We start from the raw sequence: 10,676 nt of genomic DNA, 5'->3' as shown, positions 1-10,676 counted from the left end.
AAAAAAAATAAAATAAAACTGCAAATCACATACCCACACACAAAAAAAAGAAAGTAAAAGGATAGAAAGATATATCATGTGAACATTAATCAAAGGAAAAATGGCTACATTGATACCAGATAAAGTGGATGGACTTCTGAACAAAGAAAATTACCAGAAACAGAGAGGAGCCTTACATACTGATAAAAAGGATAAATTTCCAAGAGGACATAGCAGTCCTAAATGTGTATGCACCAACCAACAGAGCTGAAGAATGAGTGGAACAAAAACTGACAGGACCAAAGGGAGAAATAGACAAATCTACAATTGTAGTTAGAGACTTTAATACCCTCTCTCCACAAGTGAGAGAACAACTAGCCAGAAAATCAGCAAGCATGTAGAAGAACTCAATAACACCACAACCAGCCATATCTAGTAGCCAGCTCTACCCATCAACACCCTAGCCAATGATGGCAGAATACACATTGGTTTCAAGTGCCCATGAAGTACATACCAAGTAAGACTGTATCTTGAGCCATAAAGCAAACCTCAACAAACATGATGTAAAAGAATTAAAATCATAAAGAGCATGTTCTCTGACCACAGTGAAATAAAACTGTAAATAAATAACAGAAAGATAACAGGAAAATTTCCAAATACTTGGTAACTAAACAGCATACTTCTTTTACTTTTTAATGTTTATTTATTTATTTTGAGAGAGAGAGAGAGTGAAAGAGCATGAGCCTGTGCGTGGGAGGAGCAGAGAAAGAGGGAGAGAGAGAATCCCAAGCAGGCTCCAAACATCAACGTAGAGCTGGACTCAGGGCTTGATCTCACAAATTGCCAAATCATGACCGGAGCTGAAATCAAGAGTTGGACGCTTAACTGACTGAGCCACCCAGGGGCCCTACAACACACTTCTTAATAATCTAAGGGTCACAGAGAATGTCTCAAAGAAAATCAAGTGTATACTGAATTGAATGAAAATGAAACTACAGCACATCAAAATCTGTGGGACGTGGCCCAAGTAGTGCCAAGAGGGAAATTGATAGCACTAAATGCAAATATTAGAAAAGAATAAAAGTCTCAAATCAACCACCTAAGCACTCACCTCAAAAACCCAGAAAAAGAAGAGAAAAACTAATCCAAAACAAGCATAAGGAAGGAAATAATAAAGGCAAAAATTAGTGAAATTGAAAATGGAAAAACAGTAAAAAAAAAAAAATCAATAAAACAAAGAGCTGGTTCTTTAAAAAGATCAACAAAACTGACAACCTTCTAGCAAAACAAGGAAAAAAATGGAGAAGACATGAACAGGTTAACTAAAGATAGGGCACCCTATGTGATTGGTTAGGGGTGAATATCTGCCTTTTTGCAGTTGGTCTCGTGTTGGATGGGCTTCCAGAACACGGTGCTAAGTGAAAGAAGCCAAGTATGAAGGGCTGTACACTTCCATTAATGTGAAATGAACAGAATAAATAAACCCATAGAGACAGACTGCAGGTGACCAGGGGTTGGGGGAGGGGAGAATGGTAAGCAACTGCTTAATGGGTATGTGGTTTCCTTTCCGGGTGATGACAAGGTTTTGAAACTAGATAGAGGTGGTGGTTGTACAACATAGTGGATGTACTAGATGCCACTTAATTATTCATTTTAAAAGAATGAATTGTTTGGCCTGTGAATTAATCTCAACAAAGCTATTATTGAAGTTGAAGTTGATAAAAATCTAAAGATCAAATGTAACTTCAGATACATATGTGCAGATACGTATATGTGCATATATATGTATACATATGCATAGATGTGCATATATACACATACATATGTGTGTGTACATATATAGATCAGGTTTTGCATAGTTAATTGCTTCTATCTGGGAAAAGAGTCAATTTAGAAAGCCCCTCGATGGAGAAAGATTCCTCAGCTTCAAGATAGGGCACGTGGGTGGAGCCCCAGCTGCAGAGTTTGGGTATTGGTGCCAGGAGCCTGTTGTGCACTGTGCCTCTATAGCACAGAGGTAGGTGGCCGAGTCGGTGGGCTGAGAAGCTGCAATGTATAAAGCACTGTGTTTTGACGGTTTATCCAGTGAGGCTTTAATTCTTCCACTTGTTTCTTCTCTCTGAGCTGACTGAATCAACAACAGAACTGTGAGTCCTTTGCCAGGGTCCTGCCTAAACCACTGAAGGGAATAAAAAGTGCTACCGGTGTAACTGCAGTTGAGAACCACGCTGTCTCCCTCTTGGACATTCAGAGCTTCCGGACTCTGCATCACCTCCTGTTTACTGCTCACGCCTGTTCAGAAAGAGAACACAGAGAGAGGGACGGGTTGGCGGCTAACTATTCCTGGGAAATTACTTCCCAATTTACTTTTTCAGTCTACATAGAACATCACACCGGTACAGCCCCCTATCTTTCTTTCTCTTCCCTGAGGAGAAACGGCTCAGGATCTGTCTGTTCTTTGCCCATTTCCAAATCCCTTTCACTCACAGTCCAGTTGTAACCAAAGGATGAGCAAACTCAAGGATTTGTCCATTCCTTCTGTCACTTAGAGCCACTGAGAACTCGTTCTTGGGTCTGTAATACTGACAAGGGCTCAAAAGATAAAGAATCTGCTTTGCTACCTTATATGTTCAAGCATCTGTAGGAAACAGGGTGAGCCCAGCCAATCAGAGACAAGTCATACGCTCACACGCACACACACTCACCCGCACGCACACACACACTCACATGCACAGATCTGCCAAGAGTAGGAGGTGGAAATGGAAACAGTGCCATCTCAGGAGCCACCCCAGCATTGCCAGAGAAATAGTCATTTCTCCTCCTCTTCCTGAATGACAACGTTTTAAATATCAAATGCATCGACTGCAGCAAAATCCACGCATAGAGAAAAGTGTAGAGTATAAATGCTTATACCAGAAAAGAAGAAATCTAAGTTTTTACTATATAGTTGTAGCTGCTTTCTTCAGATTCCTATAACTGCTCCCTCCTCTTGCCACTTTAGTCCAGAAGTGCTGATTGCCCTTAACTCACACTTTCTTGAAAAATCCTTTTATATCGTTTCTCGCCCATCAGATGGCAAAGAGTTAAGAAGATGAATAATATTAATATTGCGTGTGTGTGATAATGTCAGGAGGTGGGTACTCATCTCTCATAGCAGAACTGTAAACTAATTAAGGTTTACAAGGGTTATTTACCTATTACTGGATCCCAGAAATTCCACCTGCCTGAGAATTTTTTTCCAGAATCACCCTTAGAAAATATGTATAAAGTTGTATGCAGCAGCAAAAAAAGTAGACAAATTTAAATATCCTTCACTACAACTAGTCAATACATTATGGCACATCTATATTAGGATACTATACAGTTACGGAAATGGATTAAACATAAATTTTCTGACTTGCAGAGAATTCTCTGACATTCAGTCAAATGAGAGTATTTTACATCTAAGTGTGGTCCCATTTATGTTTTTAAACAGTATGTTTATTATGAATATGTATTTAAATGAGTCAAAGCAGTTGAAATGTGCTCACAAAATGTTCACAGTAATTGAGAACTTGTGAGGGACAAATCAAGGAGGGTCACTTTCTATTCTAAATGCATAAAGTTGCTTTAATATTTTTTTATAGTTTATTTATTTATTTTGAGAGAGAGAGAGAGAGAGAGAGAGAGAGAGAGAGAGAGAGCATGAGCAGGGGAAGGGCAGAGTGAGAGGGAGAGAGAATCCCAAGCAGGCTCTGTGCTGTCAGCGCAAAGCCCCATGTGGGGCTCAAACTTGAAAACCACAAGATTGTGACCTGAGCTGAAACCAAGTCAGAGGCTTAACCAACTGAGCCACCCAGGCACCCAAGTTGCTTTAATATTTTAAACTATTAAATCTTCATTTATAACTTATTTAATCATAAAAATAGAGAACATAACAGCCGTCTAGACAAACAAGGAAAACATTGAAATAAATATACTAATTGTTTCTTTCTAGCAAACTTTCAAAATTCATTCATTTCTGAAATGCATATGCTACAGTTGGAAAATTGAGGGAAACCAGAACCCTTCTTTTTCCTTATTTTTTCTCCTTTCCTTCTTCTTTTCTTTTCCATTTTCCTCCATGAAGCTCATGTTTTATGTGTAACGTCCTCTTTAAATAGAGGTTATCTCCCCTCCCCTGCCAGAGAAACAGGTATACAGCATTCTGTCCCACTGTGCATCTCTCACAAGGCAGTAATCCACAGTGGTATCTTCCAGGGTAACCTGGTGCAGGTTCAGGGGACTGGAATTTCTGTCCACAGGGATGGGTGGTAAAGCTACTTTATTAGTCACATTGTTCTTTAAACCTGAAATCAGATACTATGGGCCTTGGTTCTAAAATTGTAAACATCAGATGAGGTACTCTTTTCCTCTAATGGTGGGGTGGGAACAGAGTATCCTTACTTCTTGTCTTTCAGCACTTTCCAAGGAGTTGGGCTCCGTGGTCGTAACATTACATAATCCCTAGGAGTGGAAAAACATAAGATTGTCTCCACACCCCCAAGGCAGACTTTTAAGGTCCAGGTATGGTACCTCTTAGAAGTTTCCTCTATGAACCCCATTCTCTACTTCAACTTTCTCTCATTTCCATCCTACAGAAAGAGCAAAATGTGGCAGGAATTATCTAGACTCACTTGCCAAGAGCCAGGATGCCATTGCTTTCTCCCAAAGCCATTTTCCTTTGGGCTCACTGAATATAAGAAATTCTTTACAGCAAAGAAATCTCTTATGTGATCACAGAGGGTTATGGGTTGAATTGTGCCAAAATTCATATGTTGAAGTCTTAATCCACAGAACCTCAACATGTGATTTTACTTAGGGTCTTTTCAGAGGTAATCAAATTAGAATAAGGTCATCAAGATGAGCTCTAACCCAATATGGCTGGTATTTTTAGAAAAGGGGAAATTGTACGCGAAGACTTCATAGGGGAAAGATAAACGTGAAGAGACACAGAGAGAGGGTGGCCATCTACAAGCCATGAAGAGAGATCTAAAATGGACCCTTTCCCAACAGGTCTCAGAAGGAACCAACCCAGTAGACACCTTGCTTTCAGACTTCTAGCCTCCAAAACTGTGAAGCAACACATCTCTGTTGTGTAGGTCATCTGTGGTCCTTGTTATGACCGTCCTAGCAAACTGATATACTCAATATAACATAGCCCCTCATACTAAGGATGTGACTTCCTTACAGAGTATACAGATGTGATCTGACTCCTGCTCTAAGTATGGTTGAGTGAAGGACAGGAAGACAAGTGAAGGCAGCAGGCCCCTCTTCTAATTCCTTGGTTTTAAAGACCATTCTTTCCTAGGTTCAGGATCTGCAGTATAGACACCTCCATCATCCTCAAACTGGAGAGTCCAGGGCCTGGAGTTCAGCCTCTGTATTGGAACCTGGACTGGGGGAGATAGGAGGACAGACACTTGGCAGGTGTCACAGTGAGGAATCCCAGACCATTGGTCAGCCAGTGAGAAAGTAGCTTGGTTGATACACTTCCCTGGTTTAGTTATGTCCCTGGAATAAGGGTGAAAACATGACACAGGCATCCACTCTCACCCAGGGTTTCCCTTGAGAAGTAGTTATGAATTTTCAACTCTAAAAGGATGGGTCAGAAAGAGGAAAATAAGAACTGTAAGGACAGCATCCACCCAGAATGCTTTTCTTACTGCGTTTTCACACTCCAAGAGAAAGAATATGTTTTACCACTGATCTGATGAGCTGGGGAGCTCAAAGAGTTTTCTTTACATTCAGGAAAGCCACCAAGTAATAACTAGTTATGAGAGGACCGAGAAAGTTCATCTAAATGACAAGAATGAGTAAATTAGACTCTGATGCAGAAAGTGACATGCTCAAAGTGACTGGACAGGGGTAAGATCAGAGCCTAATCTAGAAGCCAACTTTTCTGATTCTCTAGTCTCCTCAAATACTTCCAGGGATCATGTATCTGTAGGGGGCGGGGGCGGCATTTAGAGACTTCACATGTTGGTATAAACAAAACAAGACACATGGAATGGCACCCATCTTTATATTCCACAAACCCTGCTCAACCCCCCCCCCCCCCCCGTTCTCTGTGTGTATGTCTCTGGTCACTGACAGAGTTGACCTCAGAGAAGAACAGGAAGAAGAAAAAAGAATAAAGGCTCTGTAAGATAGGAGAGAATGACCTTGATAACTTTTTCCTGTTATCTTCTCAAATTTAAGAGAACTGAATGAAACAGATTGAGTAAGATAATTTCCTTCCCACCAAATAAATAAATAAATTCTACTTTTCTCTATCACTGTAAAAAATGGTCAAAAATAGATTATTTAGGCTTGAAAATGGCACAGCCACTTTCCTGTCCTCCTGTGTCATCCTATTTCGAGTGGAAAGAAAACGTTTCATAATGGGTTGGGACAAAGCCAGGAATCGCTGAACGTTGGAGGCTATGCACAGACTGTTCTGCTTCTAATGAAGAGAATAAAATATATCATTTATCACAGTTTTTGCAGAGCCTCAGTACTGAATGCTAACCAACCGCTTTCTGCCCCAACTGATCAGGGATGTTATTGACAATGGAACATCCTCCTCTTGTGACTAAAGACATGAAGGCCTTCTTCCCATGCCGGGCAAGTCCACCAATCTGCTCTAGTAAAGTTACTTTACAGACGTGGACGAGGATTGCTTAGATGTGCTTATGACGTCACAGGAGAACTTCAATTTTGGTCATTTGTGGTTTCAGAATGATCTCCACGTGGGACAGGACGATTTTTGCAATATTAACAGATTTTTTGCCTTTTTTCGTTTTTAAAAAACCACATCATCTTTCCTCCATTCAGGCAGTGGGGTGACTGGCTCATCACGTCAAGAACAGGACATACAGCTAGAAAAAGAAAATAAAGATGCCTTTCTTGCCACTTAATTGCAACAGTTTCAGCCCTATAGGCATGTGAAAGGATCTGGCATCAACTGTAGATTTAGGGGATGATACAATGATATAACACAAGTTTACCTAGTGAGACAAAATCAACATTTTCTAGGTGGAGCAAACATTTTTCTAAGGCGAGAGGAAAGAGTATCAAAGATTAGCAAAGAGGCTTAAATCTGGACGGGTGCTTTGGAGGGACGCTGGATCTTATTCCCTTAAAGACATCATGGAAAGAACCCAGCAAAGCCTCTGGGCCATTTTCAGTTATTAAACAAATCAAAGTGCAGCCTTATTTATATCTTCTATTGTCACCTCTCCTTTGCTCTCTGAACTTGAGTCTTGACCCCTGGCTACTAGAAGGTCAGCTTGGCCTGCTCTGTTCACTTCCTCCTGCTTTTTCCAGATGCTCTCCATGGGGGGTGGGCAGGCATCTGGATGGAGAACACCAGGGAACCCCGAGGGGCCTCCTCAAGGCGGGGCTCTCCCCTCCCTGAGGGTCCCCACTCAGAGCCGCTCTCAGTAGCCTCTTGCTCTCTCTTCTCTCCTGGCGGGAGCACTGGCAGGACAGCTCAGGCCCTGCTGCCTTCAGCAGCGTTACTTGCTCAGGAGAACACTCACTCCTCCTTACTGTGCCTAATGGAGAAACTCAGGTAGCCCCACTGACGCTCCTCCTCAGTCCACCATCTTTCTCCAATTTCCTTATCTTCTATTTAGGCAGGTGTAAAAATAGATCACAATCTGCTTCAGAAGCAGATATCCAAAGACAGAATGTCATGCAATTTTCCTTTTTATTTTTTATTTTTCAGGTGACTTTGTTTTTAATAGTCATTTTAGGCGGGGATCTTGACTCCTCAAGTGACTTTTGGAGAAAGGGGAACACTTTTTCTCGTCTTGGCTCTTCCCATTCTTCACATCAGCTAACTGGGGGAAGATTGGGGGTTGGAGGGTACACAGACTGTTAGCTTTCTTCTTAAATCCTAGAGGGAGTGTATGGCTGCAAGCCTTTCTTAATAGAAAATGGTGGTGGATGCGTAGTGCTTTTTTTAAATTTAATTTTTTTAATGTTTATTACTGAGAGACCGAGAGACACAGAGCCTGAGCAGGGGAGGGGCAGAGAGAGGGAGAGACACAGAATCTGAAGCAAACTCTAGGCTCTGAGCTGTCAGCACAGAGCCCGACGCGGGGCTCAAACTCACAAACTGTGAGATCATGACCTGAGTCGAAGTCGGACGCTTAACTGACTGAGCCACCCACGCGCCCCAATGCTTCTTGGTCCTTAGTTGTTGTTGTTTAATTTTTTTAATGTTTATTTATTTTTGAGAAGAAGAGAGAGAGACAGAGCGCGAGTGGGGGAGGGGCAGAGAGAGAGGGAGACATAGAATCCGAAGCAGGCTCCAGGCTCTGAGCTGTCAGCACAGAGCCCAATGTGGGGCTGGAACTCATGAGCCATGAGATCATGACCTAAGCTGAAGTCAGATGCTTAAGTGACTGAGCCACCTGGGTGCCCCCCCTTGGTCCTTAGTTTTGGGTCCTAGTTGCCAAATTCGTGACAATGGAGAATGCCCTACATTCCTCTAACTGGAAAAAGGATATTTAATTCTATAGGTGACTCCAAATAAAGATTTCTCATTCTTCAAAAGACAACATGAAAATATATACTCATATAGTCCTATAATTATATTTTATATAAATATATAATATTTAACCTATAGATTATAAATATATAAATATATATTATATATATTCCAATAATATTAGGAATAGTAAGAATGTTCCATTACTATTAGGTAAGTTGCAGGGACAAAATTAAATAATAGGCCTCACACCAACCAAAATTCACCATGAATATCATAAAGGAAAGCCAGGCTAAGAGGATATAGCAGAAGATTAAACATGGTCATGAAATGATTATGAGTCATTTTGTGGTCGCTACTGCAAATTATTAGGAGAACTCTAAAGGCAGACATTAGAGAACTATTGTGCTATGTTTGGTAATAAGCATGTCTTTATCAGTGTTGTAACCAGCTTTCTTCAATATGAAGTTAAAATGTAAAGAATCCTCAGAGAGTAAAATGATTAGAATAAATAAAATATATTTAAATTTTGGAACAAAGGAGAAAATATTAAGGGATTATGGCCTTTAAGATATAGAAGGATTTTAATTTTTAATTAAAAAGAAAGAATGAATAAACTTTTATCCATGATGGAGAGTGGAATAAGTTGTGGCCTTTTTTTCTGGTTAAGTCTACAACCAAAGGCTTGTCTATCTCTTAACTCTTCTCTGCTGCTTTTCAAACCATGGATGGATTTCCTTTTGTTGTTGCAAAAAGTTACTACTTTTTATATCATTAAAAAAGAGATGATCTGCTAACTAAAATAGGATATGGTTTCATCAGAAATAAGGTGTTAGCTGCATTCAGGCATTCCAAGGTGGGGTTCGATGTTCCCTAAGCACCTCTCCTCTAAGTTAACCCCCAATACTTGCAGGTCTGCATCACCCATCCTCCTCAAATCCAGCAGTCACCCAACTGCAGTGTTTTTCAAAGCAAGATCTCCAGTCATTTGAACCCAAATCATCCATGACTCCCTAAAAAAAGTGGCCCCCAACCTCATGCCAGACCTATTTACTCCAAATCTATTGATCAGAATCAGATCTGCATGAACTGAGAGATCATGACCTGGGCCGAGATCAAGAGTCGGCTGCTCAACTAACTGAACCACCCACGTGCTTCCAGATCTGCATTTTTGAAATAGAGTCTCCATGTGATTCTTAAATGTACAGAAGATTTGAGAAGTACTGTCCAGTTGGCCAACAGTGGAGCTTTTACTTTTTTATTTTTTCATCTCATTTTATGAGGCCTGAAACATTTACTTCATATCAGAAAAACATACCTAAGCCTCAGTTTCTTCATCCAAGGATGCATTCATTTTACTTCACGGGTTTTGGATTATTAAATGAGTAAGTAGAGTGCTAGGCAATGGACTTGGCATATGTTAAGCATTCAATAAGTGATAATTAAGATGCTGGTGACAATGGGGGTGAGAAAATGAGGGCAGGTTGAAACAAGAATCCCGTTGTCCTTTCCTGATTTCTTTACCTGAATACGTTGGGCAAACTGGAAAGCTATAAATACATCAGGCTAAAATTGAACAAAACCAGGTGATGTGGATAAAAGAACACTTCTGTCTCTCTCCCTAGGTCAGGAAGCTTCCACTTCTGCCTCCCTTGTTTCTGGGCCTTCCCTCATCCCCTCCGCACAAAGGAGCTAATTCTGTCATTCAGAGTCCATTTATGAGAAGGACATTAGTCGTTGCTCTAGCTTACTTTTTTAAATTTTTAAATTTTTATTTTATTTTTAGAGAGGGAGAGAGAGTGTGTGAACTGGGGAGAGGGGCAGAGAGAGAGAGAGAAAATCCTAAGCAGGCTCCATGCTCACTGTGGAGTGGGATATGGGGCTCCATCTCATGACCCTGGGATTATGACCTGAGCCAAAATCAAGAGTCAATCACTCAAGCGACTGGGCCACCTAGGCACCCCATCATTGGTCTAACTTAAAAGGCAGGCCCCCAAACTCCACTCATTCTGTTTATGTCCCTTGCATTTTTAAATCTTTGCCTACCAGTAATAATAAACAGATCTAAGTATTCCCAGGAAGCCAGCCCTGCCCCTAAGGCTGGCAAATAAGGCAAGTAAAGTAAATAATAAAGACTGGAAAGAAAGAAAAAGAAGAAAGAAAGAAAGAAAGAAAGAAAGAAAGAAAGAAAGAAAGAAAG

The 10,676-nt window shown here is 40.8% G+C and overlaps 1 gene segment (V, D, J or C); it reads right to left on the bottom strand.

Annotated features, from left to right (window-relative positions):
- Positions 1-1,314: 1,314 nt before the first annotated feature.
- On the bottom strand, positions 1,315-2,864 carry LOC121031460 (T cell receptor alpha variable 21-like). The segment is given in 2 exon segments: positions 1,315-2,271; positions 2,467-2,864. Coding segments are annotated over 2 exon segments (453 nt in total).
- Between the last annotated feature and the right edge of the window lie 7,812 nt (positions 2,865-10,676).

This window comes from Herpailurus yagouaroundi, unplaced genomic scaffold (assembly GCF_014898765.1).
Source record: "Herpailurus yagouaroundi ecotype Mexico unplaced genomic scaffold, PumYag 141, whole genome shotgun sequence".
Classification (NCBI taxonomy): domain Eukaryota; kingdom Metazoa; phylum Chordata; class Mammalia; order Carnivora; family Felidae; genus Herpailurus; species Herpailurus yagouaroundi.
This window is presented reverse-complemented; position numbering and strand designations above follow the sequence as displayed.